The sequence below is a fragment of the Symphalangus syndactylus genome, chromosome 1 (genome assembly GCF_028878055.3).
Source record: "Symphalangus syndactylus isolate Jambi chromosome 1, NHGRI_mSymSyn1-v2.1_pri, whole genome shotgun sequence".
NCBI lineage: Eukaryota > Metazoa > Chordata > Mammalia > Primates > Hylobatidae > Symphalangus > Symphalangus syndactylus.
Window position 1 is genome coordinate 91,265,469 of NC_072423.2, and position 24,499 is coordinate 91,289,967.

Genomic DNA, 24,499 nt, shown 5'->3' on the forward strand with positions numbered 1-24,499 from the left:
CCAGGCACAGTGGCTCACGCCTGTAATCCTAGCACTTTGGGAGGCCAAGGCGGGCAGATCACAAGGTCAGGAGATTGAGACCATCCTGGCTAACATGGTGCAACCCCATCTCTACTGAAAATACAAAAACTTAGCTGGGTGTGGTGGCGTGCGCCTGTAATCCCAGCTACTCAGGAGGCTGAGGCAGGAGAATCGCTTGAACCTGGGAGGCGGAGGTTGCAGTGAGCTGAGATTGAGCCACTGCACTACAGCCTGGGTGACAGAGCAACACTCTGTCTCAAAATAAATAAATAAATAAATAAATAACTTTGCTGGCCATGATGGCATGCACCTGTAGTCCCAGCTACCTGGGAGGATGAGGTGGGAGGATTGCCTGAGCCCAGGAGGTCCAGGGTGCAATAAGCAGTGATCGTGCCATTGCACTCCAGCCTGGGTGACAGAAACCACGTCTCAAGAAAACAAACAAGGCCAGTCGTGGTGGCTCACACCTGTAATACCAGCACTTTGGGAGGCTGAGGTGGGTGGATTCCCTGAAGTCAGGAGTTCGAGGCCAGCCTGGCCAACATGGTGAAACCCTGTCTCTACTAAAAACACAGAAATCAGCCGGGTTTGGTGGCATGCACCTGTAATCCCAGTAATCCCAGCTACTTGAGAGGCTGAGGCAGGAGAATCACTCCAGCCTGGGCAACAGAGCGAGACTCTGTCTCAAAAAAAAAAAAAGAAAAGAAAACAAACAAAAACCACTGAACATTAAGTGAAATATTGCACAGGGAAAACAACTGGACGTAATGCTTTTTTACTAGTGAAATTGCTGACTCCAAGTTCTTAGGCAGAGAAAGTAATAGGTGAGTCTGGAATATATTATTGTGCCAGAAAGCAATGAAGTGCTCAAATACTGTGGTTGTGTCACATGGACTTAGGGACCAATTTGAAGAAGCTATCATTTGCCAAACTTGTCATAATTTCAGCATGAAAAGTGTTAGGAATAAATTATAACATTGGAAAAAATCTGTAAATTCATAGTGATAATAAAAAAGGGGCAGGGCTCTTCTTTTTTGTTGTTGAAAAGTCTTGCTCTGTCACCCAGGCTGCAGTGCAGTGGCACGATCTCAGCTCACTGCAACCTCCCCCTCCCAGGTTCAAGTGATTCTTCTGCCTCAGCCTCCCGAGTAGCTGGGACTACAGGTGCAGGCCACCACATCCGACTAATTTTTTGTATTTTCAGTAGAGACGGGGTTTCACCATGTTGGACAGGCTGGCCTTGAACTCCTGACCTCAGGTGATCCCCTGGCCTCAGCTGCCCATAGTGCTGGGATTACAGGAGTGAGCCACCATGCATGGCCTGGGCTCTTCTTTATAGAATGTCATAGGAATAATATGAATGAACGAATGACAGTATTGGAAAATCACCATTTTGTAACACAGTAATAACTAATTCAGGTAAAGATCATCATGGCTACTAAACCATTGGGTGGGCCAAGCACGGTGGCTCACACCTGTAATCCCAACACTTTGGGAAGCCGAGGTGAGTGGATCATTTGAGGTCAGGAGTTCAAGACCAGCCTGGCCAATATGGTGAAACTCCACCTCTACTAAAAATACAGAAAAAATGGCCGGTGCAGTGGCTCACGCCTGTAATCCCAGCACTTTGGGAGGCTGAGGTGGGAAGATCAGCTGAGGTCAGACTTCGAGACCATCCTGGCCAACATGGTGAAACCCCGCTCTACTAAAAATACAAAAATTAGCTTGGCATGGTGGCTGGCGCCTATGGTCCCAGCTACTCGGGAGGCTGCGGCAGGAAAATCCCTTGAACATAGGAGGCGGAGTTTGCAGTGAGCCAAGATCACACCACTGCACTCCAGCCTGACGACAGAGGGAGACTCCATATCAAAATAAAATAAAATAAAATAAAAAATACATATTAGGTATTTAATCAATGTTAAATGTCTTAGCTGTGACTACAGTATTTTGGCTACATAGAAGGATGTCCTTAGGAGTAAGGTTTCATGTTGTCTATATTTGACTTTCAAAGGATTTAATTCAATAAGGACAAGAAAAATGCAGATACACAAGTGTAGCACGATGTTAATAACGGTGGTAAATCTAAGTAGAGGGCATATATGGGGGCTCATTTTACTAATCTCTTTGCTGAAAGTTTTCTTTTTTTTATTTTATTTTTATTTTATTACATCCTAGCAGTTTGGGAGGCTAAGGTGTGTGTATTGCTTGAGTCCAGGGGTTTGAGACCAGCCTGGGTAAAACTCCGTTTCTACAGAAAATTTTTTAAAATTAGTCAGGGGTGGGCCAGGCTCGGTGGCTCACGCCTGTAATCCCAGCACTTTGGGAGACCGAGGCGGGTGGATTACGAGGTCAGGAGATCAAGACCATCCTGGCTAACACGGTGAAACCCCGTCTCTACTAAAATTACAAAAAATTAGCCAGGTGAGGTGGCGGGCACCTGTAGTCCCAGCTACTTGGGAGGCTGAGGTGGGAGAATGGCACAAAACCAGGAGGCGGAGTTTGCAGTGAGCCGAGATCCCACCACTGCACTCCAGCCTGGGCAACAGAGTGAGACTCCGTCCCAGAAAAAAAAAAAAAATCAGTCAGGGGTAGTGGTGTGTGCCTGTAGTCCCAGCTACTCAGGAGGCTGAGGTGTGAGGATTGTTTGAGCCCAGGAGATCAAGGCTACAGTGATCTGAGACTATACCACTGCACTCCAGCCTGGGCAACAGACCCTGACGCTTATAAAGCAATAAAATACATATAAATACATACATACATATGAAACATATACATACAAAAAACACAGGCCAGGCGCGGTGGCTCATGCCTGTAATCCCAGCACGTTGGGAGGCCGATGTGGGAAGATCACAGGGTCAGGATTTGAAGACCAGCCTGGCCAACATAGTGAAACCCCGTCTCTACTAAAAAATACAAAAAATAAGCCAGGCCTGGTGGCAGGCGCCTGTAATCCCGGCTACTCGGGAGGCTGAGGCAGGAGAATTGCTTGAACCCGGGAGGTGGAGGTTGCAGTGAGCCGAGATTATGCCATTGCACTCCAGCCCGGGCTATAGTGTGAGACTCTGTCTCAAAAAAAAAATAAATAAATGTATATATATATATATATATAATTAAAATGAAAACATTTTAATTTTTAAGGTAGGTAAGGGGTCTTGCCTACCTTAGTCACACAGGGGCAGTGGCAGAACTGGTATCAGGACCTTTACCTCTGCCATCCCTACAATTACCTATATTTTTCGAGACAATGGCTCACTCTGTTGCCCAGGCTGGAGTGCAGTGGCACAATCTTGGCTCACTGTAACTTCAACTTCTCAAATAATCTGTATCTTTGTCATAAATGGAAAGTATCACTTGCTAAGGAGACAGATGAGATCATAGTACACTACAGCCTTGAGTTCCTGGCCTCAAGCAATACCCCTGTAGGCAACCTCTGCCTCCCAGGTTCAAGCAATTCTCCTGCCTCAGCCTCCAAGTAACTGGGATTACAGGTGTGCACCACCACACCTGGCTAATTTTTTGTATTTTTAGTATAAACAGGGTTAGCCAGGCTGGTCTCGAACTCGTAACCTCAGGTGATCCACCTGCCTCGGCCTCCCAAAGTGCTGGGATTATAGGCGTGAGCCACTGCACCTGGCCAGGCACCACCACTCTTGAGGGCAGAGGCTGGCATCTTGCATTTGCACAAGGAAGCTGTGGGTAGTGCTTCCTCACTGTCTTGTTTCCATACTCACCAATCTTTTCATGACCCATCCCCATTCCTACATTTAATCACACACATCTCAGAGTGCTAGGGCTTTATTACAAATGGAGTTGACTGCTAGAGAGGCCCGTCTCCAATCTTTCTTCTATACCTTCTTCCCTCCCAAAGACATCCCTCTAGGGGAGGTCAGTAGGCCATTAGGCAGGAGGAAATCTGGAGAGTGAAAAGGGGCACTGCTTTTGTCAAAGTCCTCTGAAACAACCACTGAGTCTGAAGGCTGGCTCCAGTTGAGAATCTTCTAGTGGAAGAGGTTTAGCTCTCATCTTCAAGGTCCTTCATTTCTACATCCTGGGGGGCTTTTGTCTTCTTTTGCCTTTTGGGCTGTGGTTCACTAGTCCTGGCTGGCTTTGAAGGGGCTTCCACTGAGTAAAGGGAAGAAGGAAATATTAACCCAAATAAATCCAGGATTCCCCTCACCCACCTCTGTCCCAGCCTCACCTTCCATGGCTGCTTTCTCTTTCTGGGCAAGCCGGATCTGCTGGAGGAGTTTTCTGCGCTTCTTCCCTGACAGAGTAATGTTGGCACGTGCACTGGACCTGATGGGTAAGTGGAAATAAAGATAGCTAGGTGAACCTGAACCAACCAAGGTCACACAAATAGTTCTGGCTGTAGAAAAAGTATTAAATAAATATAAATAGTAATAGAAACCCTAAATATTTACATTGAAGAAGCTAATGAAAGGACATAGATCAGGGGTGGTGGCTCATGCCTGTAATCCCAACACTTTGGGAGGCCGAGGTGGGCGGATCACCTGAGTCAGGAGTTCAAGACCAGCCTGGCCAACATGGTGAAACCCTGTCTTTACTAAAAATACAAAAATTATCCGGGTGCAGTGGTGAGCGCCTGTAATCCCAGCTACTTGGGAGGCTGAGGCAGGAGAATAGCTTAAACCCAGGAGGCAGGGGTTGCAGTGAGCCAAGATCACACCACTTCACTCCAGCCTGGGCAACAGAGGGAGACTCTGTCTCAAAAAAGAAAAATGAAAGAAAGAAAGGACATAGAAAGTAATTAACGGGATGAGAACTCTTCCTCAAGACACAGGAGGCCTTGAAACTTACAAGTGAAATCCTATGAGTACCTTTGGGAAAATTCATCGAGTTTTATGCGCCTATGTGTGCACTTTTCTGTATGTAAAAATAAGTTTACTTATAAAAATCTATGTGAATGTATAACATTATTTGGAGAGTGGAGAGTCAACAGATTTCCTGATATTCTTCTTCTTCTTCTTTCTTTTTTTTTAGACAGAGTCTCACTGTGTCGCCCAGGCTGAAGTGCAGTGGCGCTTGCTCGCTGCAACCTCCGCCTCCCAGGTTCAAGCAATTCTCCTGCCTCAGCCTCCCGTGTAGCTGGGCTACAGGTGCCGGCCACCACGCACGGCTAATTTTTTGTTTTTGTTTTTTTCTTTGAGACGGAGTCTCGCTCTTTCACCCAGGCTGGAGTGCAGTGGCGCGATCTCGGCTCACTACAGACTCCGCCCTCCGAGGTTCACGCCATTCTCCTGCCTCAGCCTCCCGCGTAGCTGGGACTAAAGGCGCCTGCCACCTCGCCCGGCTAATTTTTTGTATTTTTAGTAGAGACTGGGTTTCACCGTGTTAGCCAGGATGGTCTCGATCTCCTGACCTCGTGATCCGCCCGCCTCGGCCTCCCAAAGTGCTGGGATTACAGGCGTGAGCCACCGCGCCCGGCCAAGGCTAATTTTTGTATTTTTAGCAGAGACGGGGTTTCACCGTGTTGGTCAGGCTGGTCTCCAACTCCCGACCTCAGGTGATCCGCCCGCCTCAGCCTCCCAAAGTGCTGGGATTACAGGTGTGAGCCACCGCCCCCAGCTTTCCTGGGATTCTTAACAGAATCCAAAACCCAAAGAAAGGTTGTCTGCTACAGGTATTGTGAGAGGCTAGCAGAGCTTAGAAACTAACAGCCGACAGACATTCCCCGCATAAGCGTCAGTGCACAAGGAGGTGAGCTGAGAGGTGAAGCTGCTCCGGAGCTCTGCAGGGAGCAGGGAAGACTCGGTGGGGACGACCAACAGGAAGAGGGTCTAGTACTCACGCCCGCTTCTTGAGGTGGTGCCGCGTGATCAGCCCTTGGTCTATCACAGCCCCGACCACCCGGTGCCTCAGACGCCGCTCCCGATTCAACACCCGCCGGCGTTTGAACAGCTTCTTCTTCAGCTCCTGCCGGGGAGAAAGATGCGAATCAGATGGAGTGGGCTCGCCGCGACCTGGGGCCCCTCCACCAGGCAACCGGGGCCCCCCATTGATCCCATCTCGTGCGAGATAAAAGAGCTCGGGGACGCTTGAGGAAACAAAGTCGCGGCCCCCACACAGTCACCGTTCGGGGCCGGTTGATCTTTCCCCCGGGAGCTCCCATAGTCGCTATTCCACGCCAGTTCACGGTCCGTACTTCCGCTCAGTGCCGGATCCGCGAGGCTCCGCCCCGGCCTTCCGCGGGCCAATCGCAACTCGGGGGCGGGTCTTTAGGCTATATAAAGGAGCTCCGCGGTGCTAGAGGTCTTTCGGAGGGCGGTTAGCTGGTAAGCGTGGTTTTTGCTGCAGTAGCCAGAGTGGGCGGCTGGGAGTGGTGGGGGTGCCGGGAGGAGTAGAGGTGCCGGATGGAAGGCCCTGGGCGGGGCCTCAGGACCCTCCTTTTCTTGGCGGGGATCGGGCTTGTGGTACCGCTCCCCGTAATGTACGGAGGAAGAGGGAAAGGGCTCTGGCCCCCTCGGCGTCATGTCTTCGGTGCTGGCGGCTTCCCATCCGCTGGTTCTATCCTCAAGCGTCGGGACACGGAGTCTCGGAGGACAATCGAGATCCAGCTGGCTCCTCCATCGGGGTGCTCACCTTTTGTCATTTGATTTCAGGTCTGCGGACGCTGTATACCCTCTTCCACTTCCGCTGCAGCCAATAGAGGCCGTTCCTACCATAGTCAGTCTGTGTGCGCGTTGTTTTTTCCGAGACTGCAGAGTTCGGGGAAGCTGTACTCTGCCTTTCGCTACGCGGAATTTGCAGATTTTCCCCTGGACCTCAGGCCTCTGGCTGGAGTAGGGTGGACGCTTCACATAAGGTTCTCTGGTCGAATTTCCCCGAACCTCCAGATGGCCGCGCTGCGTCGAATGCTCCACTTGCCGAGCCTGATGATCGGGACGTGCCGCCCCTTTGCGGGTAGGGAGGTGGGGGCAGAGTGGGAAGGGAAAGGTGGGTTCCTCCTGACTCAGGAGTGTAGTCCCCGAAATTGTGATTCTCAAACCCTACCGTGGGCCGTGCGCGGTGGCTCATGGCTGTAATCCTAACACTTTGCCAGGCCAAGGCCGGCAGATCGCTTGGCCCAGGAGTTCCAGACCAGCCTAGGGCAACATAGCGAGACCTCGTCTACAAAAAAAAATTAACCGGGCATGATGGCGCCTATAGTTCTAGCTACTCAGGAGGCTGAGGTGGAGGCTTCAGTGAGCCATGATTGTGCCACTGCACTCCACCCTGGGTCACAGAGTGAGAACCTGTCTCAAAAAAAACCCCAGTGTGTATATGCGCCGTTTTTGCATTGGCAAGATAGACCAAGTGACACCCTCCAACCGTGCCCACAGGCTCACTGGCTGATAGCTGCCTGGGGGACCGCTGTCTCTGGGATCGGCTGCATGCCCAGCCTCATTTGGGCACTGTCCCCACCTTCGACTGGTTCTTTGGATACGAGGAAGTCCAGGGGTTCCTACTGCCGTTGCTGCAGGAGGCACGGGCTGCCAGTCCTCTGCGAGTGCTGGATGTGGGCTGTGGGACCTCCAGCCTATGTACAGGCCTCTACACCAAATCTCCACACCCAGTGGATGTGCTGGGGGTGGACTTTTCTCCTGTGGCTGTGGCCCACATGAACAGCCTCCTGGAGGGTGGCCCAGGCCAAACACCTCTATGCCCTGGGCACCCTGCCTCCAGCCTCCACTTCATGGATGCCGATGCCCAGAACCTGGGGGCTGTGGCTTCTTCAGGCTCTTTCCAACTACTGCTGGACAAGGGCACCTGGGATGCTGTTGCCCGGGGAGGTTTGCCTAGGGCTTACCAGCTGCTATCAGAATGCTTGAGGGTTCTAAACCCTCAGGGGACCCTGATTCAGTTCTCAGATGAGGACCCTGATGTGCGACTGCCCTGCCTGGAACAAGGGTCCCGTGGCTGGACTGTGACTGTGCAGGAGCTAGGCCCGTTCAAGGGCATCACCTACTTTGCTTACTTGATTCAAGGCTCTCATTAAAGACATTTTAGTAGTCCTGACTAGTATTTCTGTGGGCAAGGAGAGGGCTGAAGAACTGTCTTTGCAAGCTATCTGGCTGCGAAGTGAGAATTTGAGTCCTGGCTTCCACATTTACTAGCTGGGTGCCATATTGCTGAATGTTTCTGTTCCCCAGTTTACTCATCTGCAGAGTGGGAATAACCTGGAGCTATGGGGATTACATATAATGATGTGTGCAATGTTTAGCACAAGATGAATGCTGAAAAGAGAAGGTACAAGTGGGTCATTCCCCAGTTTCAACTAACTGGAGCTCCTAAAAGCAGCAGACAGGAACTGAATCCAAACCCCTGCGCTGACTGACTTGTATAATCTAGTGGCCTAACCTGTAAGCCTCATTTTTCTCACCTGTAAAAGGACATTGTGAGAGGATGGGTATAAGGAGCTTCATAAACCTGCATGAGATATTTGAGGGAGAGGGAACAATACTTAACCCTCAAAGCTATTAGGAGGCAGGAGATGGGAATATACCACAAAGCCACTTCTACAAACACGGGAGCCTGTTGCTGAGTCCCAGAAGGGACAGTGGTTGCTGGCTTCCAGACACTCTGTGTCCTCAAGAATCCAGCAAGCATCTTCATCATCCTGGTCCTGCCCCCAGCTGAGTCCAGCGTTAAATGTTCTTAAAGGACTTTTAGGGTCCCGTGGGCTCCAAGTCCAGCCTGGGATGGAGGAAGAGAGGGGAGAAAAATATTACTCTTAAATTATCAAATTACAAAACTAGGCCAGGCATGCTGGCTCATACCTATAATCAGCAGTTTGGGAGGCCAAGGTGGGCAGATTGCTTGAGCCCTGGCAATAAAGTGACACCCCTAACTCTACAAAAACAAATTAGCCCAGGATAGTGGCACAGGCATGTAGTTCCAACTACTCAGGAGGCTGAGCTGGGAGGACTGCTTGAACCCTGGGAGGTCGAAGCTGCAATGGGCCAGGATAAGCTGCAGCTTGCTGCTGCACCCATCCAGCCTGTGAGGTGGAGTCTGGCTCTTGCCCAGGCTGGAGTGCAGTGGTGGGATCTCAGCTTACTGCAAACTCCGCGTCCCAGGTTCACACCATTCTCCTGCCTCCCGAGTAGCTGGGACTACAGGTGCCTGCCACCACGCCTGGCTAATTTCTTGTATTTTTAGTAGAGATAGGATTTCACCGTGTTAGCCAGGATGGTCTCGATCTTCTGACCTCATGATCTGCACCCCTTGGCCTCCCAAAGTGCTGGGGTTACAGGCATGAGCCACGGCGCCCAGCCTTAATCTGTACTTTTGAAACATTTACATTGCTGCGGGAAGAGATAAAATAACCCCAAGACTGGCCAGCTTGGGAGGCTGAGGCAGGAGAATGGCGTGAACCCGGGAGGCAGAGCTTGCAGTGAGCTGAGATTGCGCCACTGCACTCCAGCCTGGGCGACATAGCGATACTCAGTCTCAAAAAGAAAAAAAAGAAAGTACAGATTAAAGGATGGCACCCATTCTGATACCAGAACTGCTCTCTACAATTCTTCAACTTTGCCAACTGCCTTGACTTTTCTCTCCCACATCTTCACATTTATTGAGCACCTGCTCTGTGCCTGGCACTGCTGAATGCAGGGACCGTAACTGACTTCCATCTTGACTCTGCCCAGAACATTCAGATCACAGTGGCCCCCTGAATGAGCCACCTCCCTCACCTGGCTCTTCACTTTGGTCTTGGAAGAAGGCCTCAGCGTCCTCTTCCTCACCATCAGTGAGCAGCAGCAGCTCCTCATGGGGCAAATGGAGATCCCCACTCTCTTCATTCACCTCGGTGGCTTCCACCACAATAGACGGCAGATGGGACTTTTGAGAGAAATCCTGAATAGGGACAGCAGGGAGGTTGGGCCAAATTGGAGGGTAAGCCAGCTGCCAGACACAGGGTGAGGAAGTACTAACCTGAATGTGCTGGTGACCTTCAATCTTGCCAATTTTTCCTCTGTCCCAGAGAGGGTTGGGCAGCCTGGGACTTTCTGGGTGCTGGGAGGAGCCTGGGCTATTTCTAGTCCAAAGCCCATCCTCCTTGCTTCTCCCTGGCACAAGGGCCATGGTGGTGATTCTTAGAGTGCAAGATGATTGAACCCAGAGGAGAGTACTGCTGCCCAGTGCACCCCACAAACTGTTCCTTTAATCTTCTTTGGAGCCTGGCCCCTTAAGCACTGACTGTGCTAAGCTATTATGGGCTTTCAGGGGAGGGGAAAATGCCCAAGAGGTGAGATAGGATCTTTATTTCTACTTACTCCTTGGAGACACTGGGATCGCAGCAAGGGTAGGAGACAGGGCACCTGGATTAAAGCCCTGTGGGCCAAGAGTTGTGATAACCAACTTATTTCCTGACTCCTTTGCTTACTGATTTTTCCCAACCTGGTATGTTTGTTATTTAATGAATATTTATATGGTGTTTACTCTTTGTCAGGAGCTGTTTTAATTGCTTTACATATAACTCATTTAATTATCCTAAAACTATGAGACAGGTACTCTTATAAGCTTCATTTTCTTTTTTTTTTTTTTTTTTTTTGTGCTTCTTTTTTTTTTTTTATTAATTTTTTTTGCATACAAAAACAATAAACATTTTCTAAAAATACATACAAACAAAAAGATGCGTATCAAACATATTAGGAAGGTTGCACATGGGAAGTCGGGGAATAGAAATGGGGGTGGGAGTTAAAATAAATGAGAAAGGGACTTTATATGGATCAGTGATAATAACTCAATCCTCTATTTGACAAAGAAGAGGGAGAAGGAAGAGGAAGAAAAAGAAAGTGGGATAAAGGATCAGAAAGGGAGGAAAATAGAAAAAATTAGAGTATGACTCCAGGGTAGACCTGTTTTGTTGTCACTGAGTTGGTTGGTTGGTTTGTCTGTTGTATTCTTCATGTTTCGCCAAGTTGGCCAGACTGGTCTCGAACTCCTAGCCCGAAGTGATCAACCCGCCTTGCCCCCCAGAGTGCCGGGACCACAGGCGTGAGCCACCACGTCCAGCCCCCACATTGCTTCTGGCCTCCGTGGTAGACCTCCCAGACGGAGCGGCCAGGCAGAGGAGCTCTTCACTTCTACCCAGACACGGGGCGGCCGGGCAGAGGGGCTCCTCACTTCCCAGACGGGGCGGCCAGGCAGACACGCTCCTCACTTCTTCCCAGACGATAGGTGGCCGGGCAGAGGCGCTCCTGACTTCCCAGACGATAGGTGGTCGGGCAGAGGCGCTCCCCACTTCCCAGACGATGGGTGGCCGGGCAGAGGCGCTCCTCACTTCCCAGACGATGGGCGGCCGGGCAGAGGCGCTCCTCACCTCCCAGACGATGGGTGGCCGGGCAGAGGCACTCCTCACTTCCCAGATGGGGCAGCCGGGCAGAGGCGCTCCTCACTTTCCAGACGATGGGTGGCCGGGCAGAGGCGCTCCTCACCTCCCAGACGATGGGTGGCCGGGCAGAGGCGCTCCTCACCTCCCAGACGATGGGTGGCCGGGCAGAGGCGCTCCTCACCTCCCAGACGGGGCGGCTGGGCAGAGGCGCTCCTCACTTCTTCCCGGACGGGGCGGCCGGGCAGAGGCGCTCCTCACTTCTTCCCGACGGGGCGGCCGGGCAGAGGCGCTCCTCACTTCTTCCCGGACGGGGCGGCCGGGCAGAGGCGCTCCTCACTTCTTCCCGGACGGGGCGGCCGGGCAGAGGCGCTCCTCACTTCTTCCCGGACGGGGCGGCCGGGCAGAGGCGCTCCTCACTTCCCGGACGGTGGGTGGCCGGGCAGAGGCGCTCCTCACTTCCCAGACGATGGGTGGCCGGGCAGAGGCGCTCCTCACTTCTTCCCGGACGGGGCGGCTGGGCAGAGGCGCTCCTCACTTCCTCCCGGACGGGGCGGCCGGGCAGAGGCGCTCCTCACTTCCTCCCGGACGGGGCGGCCGGGCAGAGGCGCTCCTCACCTCCCAGACGATGGGAGGCCGGGCTGAGGCGCTCCTCACTTCCCAGACGATGGGTGGCCAGGCAGAGGGGCTCCTCACTTCCCAGACGGGGCGGCTGGGCAGAGGCGCTCCTCACTTCCCAGACAGGGTGGCCGGGCAGAGGCGCTCCTCACTTCCCAGACGATGGGTGGCCGGGCAGAGGCGCTCCTCACTTCTTCCCGGATGGGGCGCCCGGGCAGAGGCGCTCCTCACTTCTTCCCGGACGGGGCGGCCAGGCAGAGGCGCTCCTCACTTCTTCCCGGACGGGGCGGCCGGGCAGAGGCGCTCCTCACTTCTTCCCGGACGGGGCGGCCGGGCAGAGGCGCTCCTCACTTCTTCCCGGACGGGGCGGCCGGACAGAGGCGCTCCTCACTTCCCAGACGGTGGGTGGCCGGGCAGAGGCGCTCCTCACTTCTTCCCGGACGGGGCGGCCGGGCAGAGGCGCTCCTCACTTCTTCCCGGACGGGGCGGCCGGGCAGAGGCGCTCCTCACTTCCTCCCGGACGGGGCGGCCGGGCAGAGGCGCTCCTCACCTCCCAGACGATGGGAGGCCGGGCTGAGGCGCTCCTCACTTCCCAGACGATGGGTGGCCAGGCAGAGGCGCTCCTCACTTCCCAGACGGGGCGGCTGGGCAGAGGCGCTCCTCACTTCCCAGACAGGGTGGCCGGGCAGAGGCGCTCCTCACTTCCCAGACGATGGGTGGCCGGGCAGAGGCGCTCCTCACTTCTTCCCGGATGGGGCGCCCGGGCAGAGGCGCTCCTCATTTCTTCCCGGACGGGGCGGCCGGGCAGAGGCGCTCCTCACTTCTTCCCGGACGGGGCGGCCGGGCAGAGGCGCTCCTCACTTCCTCCCGGACGGGGCGGCCGGGCAGAGGCGCTCCTCACCTCCCAGACGATGGGAGGCCGGGCTGAGGCGCTCCTCACTTCCCAGACGATGGGTGGCCGGGCAGAGGTGCTCCTCACTTCCCAGACAGGGCGGCTGGGCAGAGGCGCTCCTCACTTCCCAGACAGGGTGGCCGGGCAGAGGCGCTCCTCACTTCCCAGACGATGGGTGGCCGGGCAGAGGCGCTCCTCATTTCTTCCCGGACGGGGCGGCCGGGCAGAGGCGCTCCTCTCTTCTTCCCGGACGGGGCGGCCGGGCAGAGGCGCTCCTCACTTCCTCCCGGACGGGGCGGCCGGGCAGAGGCGCTCCTCACCTCCCAGACGATGGGAGGCCGGGCTGAGGTGCTCCTCACTTCCCAGACGATGGGTGGCCGGGCAGAGGCGCTCCTCACTTCCCAGACGGGGCGGCTGGGCAGAGGCGCTCCTCACTTCCCAGACAGGGTGGCCGGGCAGAGGCGCTCCTCACTTCCCAGACGATGGGTGGCCGGGCAGAGGCGCTCCTCACTTCCCAGACGGGGCGGCCGGGCAGAGGCGCTCCTCACTTCCCAGACGGGGCGGCCGGGCAGAGGCGCTCCTCACTTCCCAGACGGGGCGGCCGGGCAGAGGCGCTCCTCACTTCCCAGACGGTGGGTGGCCGGGCAGAGGCGCTCCTCACTTCCCAGACGGTGGGTGGCCGGGCAGAGGCGCTCCTCACTTCTTCCCGGATGGGGCGCCCGGGCAGAGGCGCTCCTCACTTCTTCCCGGACGGGGCGGCCGGGCAGAGGCGCTCCTCATTTCTTCCCGGACGGGGCGGCCGGGCAGAGGCGCTCCTCACTTCCCAGACGGGGCGGCCGGGCAGAGGCGCTCCTCACTTCTTCCCGGACGGGGGCGGCCGGGCAGAGGCGCTCCTCACTTCTTCCCGGACGGGGCGGCCGGGCAGAGGCGCTCCTCACTTCCTCCCGGACGGGGCGGCCGGGCAGAGGCGCTCCTCTCCTCCCAGACGATGGGAGGCCGGGCAGAGGCGCTCCTCACTTCCCAGACGGGGCGGCCGGGCAGAGGCGCTCCTCACTTCCCAGACGGTGGGTGGCCGGGCAGAGGCGCTCCTCACTTCCCAGACGGTGGGTGGCCGGGCAGAGGCGCTCCTCACTTCCCAGACGGTGGGTGGCCGGGCAGAGGCGCTCCTCACTTCCCAGACGGTGGGTGGCCGGGCAGAGGCGCTCCTCACTTCCCAGACGGGGCGGCCGGGCAGAGGCGCTCCTCACTTCCCAGACGGGGCGGCCGGGCAGAGGCGCTCCTCACTTCCCAGACGGGGCGGCCAGGCAGAGGTGCTCCTCACCTCCCAGACGGGGCGGCCGGGCAGAGGCGCTCCCCACCTTCCAGATGGGGCGGCGGCCGGGCAGGGGCTGCAATCCCAGCACCCTGGCAGGCCAAGGCAGGCGGCCCGGGGGTAGAGGCTGCCGCGAGGCCAGACCACGCCACCGCACTCCAGCCCGGGCAACACCGAGCACTGGGTGAGCGAGACTCCATCTGTAGTCCCAGTACCTCGGGAGGCTGAAGCGGGCAGAGCAGGCGGCGTCAGGAGCTGGCGACCAGCGTGGCCAAGATGGCGAACGCGTGCCTGCATCCAAAGGAGAAAAGGCAGTCAGCGGTGGCGCGCGCCGGCAGTCCCAGGCAGTCCGTGGCGCGGGCAGCAGCAAGCCGAGTAGATTGTAGCCTGGGCCAGAGAGGGAAAGAAAGAAAGAAAGAAAGAAAGAGAGAGAGAGAGAGAGAAGGAAGGAAGGAAGGAAGGAAGGAAGCGAGAAGTTATGGTTTTAAGGATGCATTTCCATGATGGGAAGGAAATGAATCATAAGCTTCATTTTCTGATGCAGAAACCGGGGCACAAGAACTTGTCTATAATCAGTCACACAGCTAAGAGGTGTTTTCTTCTGTAAAGCAGGATTCAATGTGTTACACGAATCCAGCCTTTTAGTGGTTGAAAACAAAGCAAAACAGCTGGGAGCGGTGGCTCACGCCTGTAATCCCAGCACTTGGGAGGCTGAGGTGGGCAGATCACGAGGTCAGTAGTTCGAGACCAGCCTGACCTACATGGTGAAACTCTTTCTCTACTAAAAATACAAAAAAATTAGCCAGCCGTGGTGGCGGGCGCCTGTAGTCCCAGCTACTCGGGAGGCTGAGGCAGGAGAATAGCATTAACCCGGGAGGCGGAGCTTGCAGTGAGCCGAAATCACGCCACTGTACTCCAGCCTGGGCAGCAGAATGAGACTCAGTCTCAAAAAGCAAAAAAGAAAACGAAGCAAAACAAAAAGCAATACCAGCCGGGCATGGTGGTGCACGCCTGTAATCCCAGCTATTCGGGAGGTTGAGGCAGGAGGATCGCTTGGGCCCTGGAAGTCGAGGCTTCAGTGAGCCATGATCGTGCCACTGCACTCCAACCCTGGGCGACCCAGCGAGACCTTGTCTCCAAAAACAGACAAAACCACGCCCACACACTAACAACAACAACAAAACCAAAAAAACCCTAAACAATACCAGGTGTGTACCATGACGAGAAAAGGAATAGGTTGTTTGTAAAATAAATGTTAAAGTAACTATTACCCATTTCTCCAACCAGTACACTTGACTTTGAGTGTTTGTTCCAAAGTTGAGGGGATGGAGAGGGATGTGTATGTGTGTGGATGCCCTCCATGCGCTGTGTTGAAAACGCGCGGGTGATTGCAGAAAACCACAGAGCACAGCTTGGGCCTCTACTGATCGGGAAACGTCGGAAGACAGAAAAATGGGCAATCATAAAACCCACGGCAACCATGAAGACATGCACTCTCCCCCTAGCAATCCCACCCCGGAATTGAGGACACAGGGTCCCCGCGCTCAGCCCTTGGTGCCAGCACTTCTTGGACACCCTCAACCCCCTCAGCTAAACCTGAGACCCAGGCGCTCCGGATTCTAAACCTTTCCTTGTGCAGGTCCTCTCTAGCCGGCCGCTTATCTATGGTTTCTGCTATAGGGCGCTCTAGCCTGCGCGAAGGGGTAGTGAGACCGCGCGGCAACAGCTTGCGGCTGCGGGGAACTCCGGTGGGCGCTCCGCTGGCTGTGCAGGCGGCCATGGATTCCTTGCGGAAAATCCTGATCTCGGTCGCATTGCTGGGCGCAGGGGCTGGCGTGGGCTCCGCGCTCCTCCTTATCGTGACCCCGGGAGAGCGGCGGAAGCAGGAAATGTTAAAGGTAGAAGCAACTGGTACTCCCGAGGATGGGTGGGCGGGTGGAGAGCCCCGGACTGGAGCTCCTGCGAACTCCCCCTCCTGCCCTCAGGAGATGCCACTGCAGGACCCGCGGAGCAGGGAGGAGGCGGCCAGGACCCAGCAGCTATTGCTGGCCACTCTGCAGGAGGCAGCGACCACGCAGGAGAACGTGGCCTGGAGGAAGAACTGGATGGTTGGCGGCGAAGGCGGCGCCGGCGGGAGGTCACAGTGAGACCGGACTTGCCTCCGTGGGCGCCGGACCTTGGCTCGGGCGCAGGAATCCGAGGCAGCCTTTCTCCTTCGTGGGCCCAGCGGAGAGTCCGGACCGAGATGCCATGCCAGGACTCTCCGGGGTCCTGTGAGCTGCCGTCGGGTGAGCACGTTCCCCCCAAACCCTGGACTGATTGCTTTAAGGTCCGCAAGGCGGGCCAGGGCCGAGACGCGAGTCGGCTGTGGTGAACTGAAAGAACCAATAAATCATGCCCCTCCACCCAGAATGAGCCCTGCAGTCGACACCTACCAATGCTTAGAGACCCGTGGTCGGTGCTGGGGGCGCGGCCTGGAGCTGCTGCATGTCCCACCCCACCAGAAGAGGCTGATCCCAATAGGTATCCGACCACATTTTTTTTTTTTTTTTTTTTTGAGACGGAGTCTGTCACCCAGGCTGGAGTGCAGTGGCACGATCTCGGCTCACTGCAACCTCCGCCCCCGGGTTCAAGCGATTCTTCTGCCTCCGCTTCCCGAGTAGCCGGGATCACAGGCGCGCACCACCAGGCCCAGCTAATTTTTGTGTTTTTAGTAGAGACAGGGTTTCACCATGTTGGCCAGCCTGGTCTCGAACTCCAGACCCAGGTGATCCACCCGCCTCGGCCTCCCAAAGTGCTGGGATTACAGGCGTGAACCACCTCGCCCTGCCGCGGCCACATTTTCTTTTTCTTGTTTTTGAGATGGAGCCTTGCTCTTGTCGCCCAGGCAGGAGTGCAGGGCGCAATCTTGACTCACTGCAACCTCTGCCTCCTGGGTTCAAGCTGTTCTCCTTACTCAGCCTCCCCTGTGGCTGGGATTACAGGCGTCCGCGACCACGCCCAGCTGATATTAGTTTTAGTAAAGGCGGGTTTCATCCTGTGGCCAGGCTGATCTTGACCTCCTGACCTCAGGCGATTCACCCGTCTCAGCCTCCCAAAGTGCTGGGATTAGAGGCGTGAGCCACTGCGCCTGGCCAACCACATTTTCAAAACAGGTCATGTGGTGTCAGGCTGGAGTATACTTCCAGGGATAACTGTGGGACATTCTTGAAATCTGAACTGTCCTGGAAAGTCTTGAAGTAATGGATGCCTACAGAGGACACTCAGGACTCCTGTCCTTGGAGGGAGATTGGAGGGGCATCCAGCACTTAACATATGCCACAGTGCTTTCTGTGGCCATTATTTAACCTCTGGTTAAACAAGCTTAGGAGGCTGACTTACTAGTAGTAAAAGGAGTGTGCTTTGAGTCACAGATCTTGGTTCAACTCCAGCATGTTACAAACCCCAGCCCTGTTCTATGAAAGGTCATAACTACGAGGATTATTGTAAAACATTAACTTAGAAATGTAAAGTGGTCTCCAGTCTCTGAATCTGGTCAGGATTTATTGGAGCTGCCACTGAGGGGATGAAATAAGTGGGGTCAAAGCCCCACAGCCTAGTCAACCTCTTTTGTTGCTCCTCTTTTTGTCTATCCTGTGGTTCCCAAGCAAGACTGCAATTGAAAAAAAGGCTGCTGTTACTAAAGTCAGAACACCAAATAAAGCTTTTTTTTTTTTTTTTTGAGACAGAGTTTCTCTGTTTTTGCCCACGCTGGAGTGCAATGGAGCGATCTCAACTCAATGCAACCTCCGCCTCCTGGGTTCAAGTGATTCTCCTGCCTCAGCTTCCCCCGTAGCTGGGACCACAGGGGTGCACCACTATGCCAGGATAATCTTTGTATTTTTAGTAGAGGCAGGGTTTCACCATGTTGGCCAGGCTGGTCTTGAACTCCTGACCTCAGGTGATCTGCCCGCCTTGACCTCCCCAAGTGCTGGGATTACAAGCATGACCCACCGTGCCTGGCCCCAAATAAAGCTTTCTAACACTGGGGTGTAAACCCAGATATGAGTATTGGTGCTTTTCAGCTGCTGGAACACGTTGTTACATGTGATCTTTACAGAGTAACTGTGGCCTCTCTCCTAGTCCAGGAAGGAGAGGAGTCAAGAGCAGTTTGACAGGGTGGGGTGATCAGCAGCCAGAGGGGACTATCATAGAGAAGCTCATCAGTGCTTCTTGGTTGGTTTTAAAAAGCAGAGAGAAGCGCCAACATGGGGAGACCCTGTATCTACTAAAAATACAAAAACTAGCTGGGCATGGCGGCACGTGCCTGTAGTCCCAGCTACTCGGGTGGCTGAGGCAGGAGAATCGCTTGAACTCAGGAGGCAGAGATTACAGTGAGCCGAGATCGTGCCACTGCACTCCAGCCTGGGTGACGGAGTGAGATGTCGTCTTAAAAAAAAAAAAAAAAAAAAAAGGCCGGGCGCGGTGGCTTACGCCTGTAATCCCAGCACTTTGGGAGGCCGAGGCGGGCGGATCACGAGGTCAGGAGATCGAGACCACGGTGAAACCCCGTCTCTACTAAAAATACAAAAAATTTGCCAGGCGCGGTGGCCGGCGCCTGTAGTCCCAGCTACTCCGGAGGCTGAACCCGGGAGACGCTGGTTATAATGAGCCAAGATTGCACCACTGCACTACAGCCTGGGAGCTAGAGCAAGACTCCACCTCAAATAAGTAAATAAAATTATCCTTTTAGTAGCTAATGCTTACTGGGGACTTACTAGGTACCAGACACTATGCTAAAGCATCTTATACCAGCATTATGTAACCCTCATGACAATCCCAAGAAACAGGCACTATTATCCCTATTCTATTAAGCTAGGTTTTCTGAGTAAGATGTGAAATAACTTAAATGACATCACTAAGGTAGCAAAGCTGAAGGAAAAGTATAAGGATTTTGCTGACTATAAGTAGAAAAGTTGGTTTGATGATGCAAAGGGTCCTGCTAAAGTTGCCTGGAAAAAGGTGGAAGAGGAAGATGAAGAGGAGGAAGATGAATAAAGAAACTGTTTATCTGGCCAGGCACAGTGGCTCAAGGCTGTAATCCCAGCACTTTGGGAGGCAGAGGCGGGCAGATCACCTGAGGTCAGGAGTTTAAGACCAACCTCACCAACAAGGTGAAACCCTGTCTCTTAAAAAAAAAAAAAAAAATTAGCTGGGCGTGGTGGTGCATGCCTGTCTCAAAACTTCGTCTCAAAAGAAAAAAAAAAAACAGTTTATCTGCCTCCTTGTGAGTACCTTAAGAGTAGGGGAGCCCCGTAATGGACACATCTCTTATTTGAGAAGTGTCTGTTGCCCTCGTTAGGTTTGTTTTTTTTTTTTTTTTTTTTTTTTTTTTTTTGAGACGGAGTTCACTCTTGTTGCCCAGGCTGGAGTGCAATGGCACGATCTCGGCTCACTGCAACCTCCGCCTCCTGGGTTCAAGCGCTTCTCCTGCCTCAGCCTTCTTAGTAGCTGGGATTACAGGCATGCACCACCATGCCCGGCTAATTTTGTATTTTTAGTAGAGACAGGGTTTCTCCATATTGGTCAGGCTGGTCGCAAACTCCCGACCTCAGGTGATCCACCCACCTTGGCCTCCCAAAGTGCTGGGATTACAGACGTGATTACGTGAGCCATGGCGCCCAGCCCTCATTAGGTTTAATTACAAAATTTGATCATGATCATATTGTACAGTCTCTGAAAGTGCTCTAGAAACTGTCAGTGGTGGCTCACGCCTGTAATCCTGGCACTTTGGGAGGCCGAGGCGGGTGGATCGCCTGAGGTCAGGAGTTTGAAACCAGCTTGGCCATCATGGTGAAACCCTGTCTCTACTAAAAATACAAAAAATTAGCTGGGCATGGTGGTGCACGCCTGTAATCCCAGATACTTAGAAGGCTGAGGCAGGAGAATCCCTTGAACTCAAGAGGTGGAGGTTGCAGTGAGCCAATACTGTGCCACTGCACTCCAGCCTGGGTGACAGAGCAAGACTCCATTTAAAAAAAAAAAAAAAAAAAAAAAATTCTCAGTGGTTTACATGAAGTGGCCATGGGTGTCTGGAGCACCCCAAAGCTGTATCAGAGTTGTGCATATTTCCAAACATTTTTAAAATGAAAAGGCACTCTCGTGTTCTCAATACATAAGTAAAAAAGCAGCAGGCCAGGCGCCGTGGCTCATGCCTGTAATCCCAGCACTTTGGGAGGCCGAGGCAGGCGAATCACAAGGTCAGGAGTTCGAGACCAGCCTAGCTAACATGGCAAAACCCTGTCTCTACTAAAAATAGAAAAAAATAGCTGGGCGTCGTGGCGGGTGCCTGTAATTCCAGCTACTAGGGAGGCTGAGGCAGGAGAATCGCTTGAACCTGGGAGGCAGAGGTTGCAGTGAGCTGAGATTGCGCCACTGCACTCTAGCCCAAGCAACAGTGCAAAACTCCATCTCAAAAATAAAAATAAAAAAGCAGCATCAGCTGGGCTTTTATGTTCTGTCTTACCATAGGAGTAAAAGGTGCCATCCAATGTACTGTCCACCCCTTTTAGCACCTCTCCTCCTCAACTTCCCCAGCAGTTAATCAGACCTGGAGATTAGAAACAAGTGTCTTTGAGGCCGGGCGGCGCAGTGGCTCATGCCTGTAATCCCAGCACTTTGGGAGGCCAAAGCGGGTGGATCACGAGGTCAGGAGATCGAGACCATCCTGGCTAACACGGTGAAACCAAGTCTCTAATAAAAATACAAAAAATTAGCCGGGCGTGGTGGCAGGGGCCTGTAGTCCCAGCTACTCTGGAGGCTGAGGCAGGAGAATGGCATGAACCGGGGAGGCGGAGCTTGCAGTGAGCCGAGATCGTGCCACTGCACTCCAGCCTGGGTGACAGAGCGAGACTCCATCTCAAAAAAAAAAGAAAAGAAACAAGTGTCTTTGTTGGAAACTAAAGATGAGGAAGAGGATCTACTGTTCCCTTTTAGTCTCTTCCTCTGCCTTAGTTTTGTCCCTCCCAGCCATTTAGGAAAGAGTCAGGCATGTACAGAACTCAGGGTCTATTTATTAGGAAGGAGATGTCAGTGCTTTATCAAAGATGAAGGGGTCACAGAGGGACGATGGGACAAAGGCCCTCAGCTGGGACATTTCTTGGCCACAATGAGAACAGCAGAAGGCACAAGTCCTGAAGATGGAAGAAAACAGGCTTGAACCACAAGGATACTTGATTTTTGCTCCCAAAATTCCTGGCCTTGCACCATGTTCACAAAGCCTCTTCTCTTTGCATCCCTCCTTTTCCCAGGCATGCCTCCTAACTCCCCCAGGTCCTGGTTTCTAGTCTTGCAGCCATACCCAGCTCCTGCAGAGGCCGCTCCATGTCAGCTTCTGAGAAGGCCCGTCTGGGGAAGCCACTGAGCAATTGCACAGGGTCCTGGCCCCCACCTGGTTCCTCCCCACGGTGGAGCTCCACATAGAGCCTCACGGCTGCCAGCTGTTCCCGGGCCCGGAACGTCTGGGTCAGTGAGGTCCCATCTGGCAGCCTGACCTAAAGGGCAAGGGAGATAGTATTGTGGGCATCAAAACTGAATGAGGTGCCCAAGTAAGGAAAAGAGCTTAAGCTGGCCCCCTCTTCTTAGATTGAACCAGCACAACTACTATTTAAAGCACCAAATGAACAGCCACTTAGGCTCCGCTTTACTAAGTGTGGATGAGAGACTCCCAGCTCCCTCACAACCTAAGAAAGACAAGGATAGGATTATACAAAAGAATCTGGATAAATACCACATCACCAGATAGCCACATAATAAACCAAATAAAAACATGAACAAGTAAAAGGGTAACTGCTGAGTAAGAGGGAGATATGGGTTTAAATACGACTGGGGCAGGTGAAATTTGATACCTTTCCCAAGAGTAGAGATAGGATTTCAAAAGTCATTTACAAAGAAGGGAGAGATTTGGCAAAGGGCACATTAACTGAAAAAACCTCTGAGCTAGGCACCTTAACAGGCAACAAAGGGGTCCCAGGAACAAGATAGGAATCAGAATCAGTACCTGTATGCGACACTGGTCATACTCCCGCTTGGTGGGAGGCTCCTGGCTGGGAGAAGAGGGAACAGGACCTGGCTCTGGTGCCGGTGGGGGTGGCTGAGAGCCCACACTGCCACCATACTAAAGGGCAAAGTAAAACAATCAGGTACTCACCCATCCTCAGGTGAAACAGATCATATAAGCCCATGCTTTCCCTCTGAAGCTGGAAAAGATTTACTAACCTGCCCACTCCATTACCCGTGGCGTCTTCTCAGTCACCTACCTTCTTGGCTCTCTCTGCTTTGTCCCTCTCGATCTTTTCTCTAACTCTTTGTCTGAAATGTAGACAAGAAGAAATTAGGTCAGACATCAACAAAGCAAATCTTGATTTCTTTCTCATCCGCTATCCATCATTTCCACTGCCCAGACCTGGCTGCCAACTCCTCAGCCTTTTCCCTCCGCCTCTCCTCAGCAGCTCGGCGCATCTCATCTTCCTGTAGCCGCTGTCGTGCTGCTGACAACTCTTGCCCTTGTCTCCTGCGCTGCCGTTCCCGTTCCAATGCCTCCCGTTCCTCTCTCTCTTCACGCTCCCGCTGCTTCTGGGCGACCAGCTCCAACATCCTGTGTTGCCGAGAGAAAACAGTTCAAGAGAAATGGACAGAGTGGGAAGGTGCAAAGTTTACAATAAACAAAATTAGACGACATATATCCCAAAGTAGATAAAAGAAAAGGAAAAGAAAATGCCAAGAAAGAGGAAATGTGGAAGGGTCAAGGTTCTTTAACCAGACGTGTACTGGGGAGAAGTGGAAGACGACCCTCAGAGATGTGAGATTGTTGTTACTGTACCTCTTAGTCTGTTCCTGTCTTTCCTCTTCACTCAAAACGGGTTTGCCTTCTCCGGCAGCAGAACCAGATCCTACAAACAAACAATCGTATTACTATCCCTTTAGATTCTCCTCGGACCCTCCTGAATAATCACACCGTGACCCTCAGTCAGGACCTTCAAGGCCGCCTTGCTCTGAGAAAGTGGGCTCCCGTCCCAGGATATGTCCAAGGGGAGTCTCTAGAGGCTCGTCCACATCGGGGTCGTCTTCGTGCTCCATCAGCCTGGCAGGGAAAGTCGGCGGGGAGGTTAGCTTTGAGGCTGCCCCTCCCGCCAGCCCCCAGTTCTCCGCCACCCGGGACGAGCGCTCACCAATCCATCGCTGCCTCGATGCCCTGGTTCCCTGTGAGGGCCAGAGCCTTCTCCCTGGGGGCAGAAACACCATGAAAATAGCGCCCACGAGCCATGGTGACGGTCAGGCTGGGGCAAAGGCCGAGATAAGTCCGCGGCCCCCCCACCCCCGCAGGCCGGGGTTGGGGAACTCCCTTACGCGCGTCCCCTGGGGAAGCCCATCTCGATGAGACTCTCAAGAGCCGTCAGCTCCGCCATGGCGCCGACACCGCCGCTTCCGCGGGGACCTGGTTTGTGACGAGAAGGAGGGCGGGAAGGGTCAGCGCGAGGCAACCCGCCCTCGACGCCCGCGGACGGGCGCTCGCTCTCTCACCCGGCTCTATAGCAGCCGGGAACACAGACGAGAAGAAAGCCGAGGGGAAGCGGAAGTGGCGGATCTGTTTGGGTCACGTGGGGGCGGATGTCGACGGGTGCCGCTGAGAACCAGAAAACTTCTGGCCCTGCTGCCACGAGTTTACGTGGGCGGGAACAGGGAGGCAACCCACCAAGCCAAGGCTCCTGGCTGCCGTGGGGAAGAAAGCTGGTGCGGCTCTGAAACCCGTGGGCGGAATGAAGCCAGTTCCCGGAACTTCATCCTGCCTCACCCTCCTTAGAAATTAGAAGGAATACGGTCCCTTAGCGCAACGCTTTGGGAAGTTCTTTGGCAATGTTTGCCAGGAGCCGAAGAAATGTGCTTGCTCTTTGGCCCACTCATTCTATTCAGGGAATTGAGCCGTCCTCTGCCTGACTGCCAAAGGGATTTTTGCAAAACACAATGATCTAGTCCTGTCCTCACCTCCCTGCTTAAAACTCCGTGCACTTCCACCATCTAGGACAACTTACTTGTTTTGTTTTGGTTTCTTTTTTCTTTTTTTTGAGATGGAGTTTCACTCTTGTTGCCCAGACTGGAGTGCAATAGTGCAATGGCGTGATCTCGGCTCACTGCAGCCTCCGCCTCCCGGGTTCAAGCATTTCTCCTGCCTCAGCCTCCCGGATAGCTGAGATAACAGGCGCCCACCACCACGCCCAGCTATTTTTTTTTTTTTTTTTTTTAAGGAGGAGTCTCACTCTGTCGCCCAGGCTGGAGTGCAGTGGCG

The 24,499-nt window shown here is 53.9% G+C and overlaps 3 protein-coding genes and 1 non-coding gene across 6 annotated transcripts; 2 read left to right on the plus strand and 2 right to left on the minus strand.

The window, feature by feature from the left end:
* Positions 1-3,800: 3,800 nt before the first annotated feature.
* Positions 3,801-16,093, minus strand: LBHD1 (LBH domain containing 1). The gene is given in 8 exon segments (XM_055290903.2): positions 3,801-4,143; positions 4,220-4,317; positions 5,831-5,955; positions 8,488-8,715; positions 9,714-9,876; positions 9,955-10,088; positions 15,447-15,750; positions 15,752-16,093. Coding segments are annotated over 8 exon segments (1,287 nt in total). The 5' UTR covers positions 15,956-16,093; the 3' UTR covers positions 3,801-4,112.
* Positions 5,952-8,030, plus strand: CSKMT (citrate synthase lysine methyltransferase). 2 transcript variants are annotated; one of them, XM_063642309.1, is made up of 3 exons: positions 5,952-6,314; positions 6,642-6,975; positions 7,362-8,030. In XM_063642309.1, the coding sequence occupies exons 2-3, from the start codon at positions 6,876-6,878 to the stop codon at positions 8,015-8,017; spliced, it is 756 nt and encodes a 251-aa protein (XP_063498379.1). In that variant the 5' UTR covers positions 5,952-6,314; positions 6,642-6,875; the 3' UTR covers positions 8,018-8,030. The 2 variants fall into 2 exon arrangements, with proteins under 2 accessions (XP_063498379.1, XP_055147862.2); XM_055291887.2 differs by having other exon boundaries at positions 6,642-6,942.
* LOC129461575 (small nucleolar RNA SNORA57) lies at positions 6,422-6,570 on the plus strand. Its single transcript, XR_008650599.2, has one exon. It is a non-coding gene; the product is annotated as a small nucleolar RNA SNORA57 (small nucleolar RNA).
* A 5,114-nt stretch (positions 16,094-21,207) lies between the features above and the next one.
* On the minus strand, positions 21,208-23,801 carry UBXN1 (UBX domain protein 1). Of its 2 annotated transcripts, XM_055291571.2 has the most exons (9): positions 23,563-23,801; positions 23,385-23,438; positions 23,190-23,296; positions 23,036-23,105; positions 22,619-22,810; positions 22,473-22,524; positions 22,214-22,330; positions 21,515-21,707; positions 21,208-21,347 (listed from the first exon to the last, which is right to left on the minus strand). In XM_055291571.2, the coding sequence occupies exons 1-9, from the start codon at positions 23,619-23,621 to the stop codon at positions 21,298-21,300; spliced, it is 894 nt and encodes a 297-aa protein (XP_055147546.1). In that variant the 5' UTR covers positions 23,622-23,801; the 3' UTR covers positions 21,208-21,297. The 2 variants fall into 2 exon arrangements, with proteins under 2 accessions (XP_055147546.1, XP_055147600.1); XM_055291625.2 differs by lacking the exons at positions 23,036-23,105; positions 23,190-23,296 and having other exon boundaries at positions 23,563-23,797.
* Positions 23,802-24,499: the final 698 nt, after the last annotated feature.

Bases quoted from the DNA above. Each gene is read 5' to 3' on its own strand.
- CSKMT (XM_063642309.1), top strand. From the start codon at position 6,876: ATGGCCGCGCTGCGTCGAATGCTCCACTTGCCGAGCCTGATGATCGGG. The intron at 6,976-7,361 runs GTGGGTTCCTCC...CCGTGCCCACAG, and splicing joins GGCAGAGTGGGAAGGGAAAG to GCTCACTGGCTGATAGCTGC.
- UBXN1 (XM_055291571.2), bottom strand. From the start codon at position 23,621: ATGGCGGAGCTGACGGCTCTTGAGAGTCTCATCGAGATGGGCTTCCCC. The intron at 23,439-23,562 runs GTAAGGGAGTTC...TTCTGCCCCCAG, and splicing joins GGCTTCCCCAGGGGACGCGC to GGAGAAGGCTCTGGCCCTCA. The intron at 21,708-22,213 runs GTACTGATTCTG...CTTGCCCTTTAG, and splicing joins ATGACCAGTGTCGCATACAG to GTCAGGCTGCCAGATGGGAC.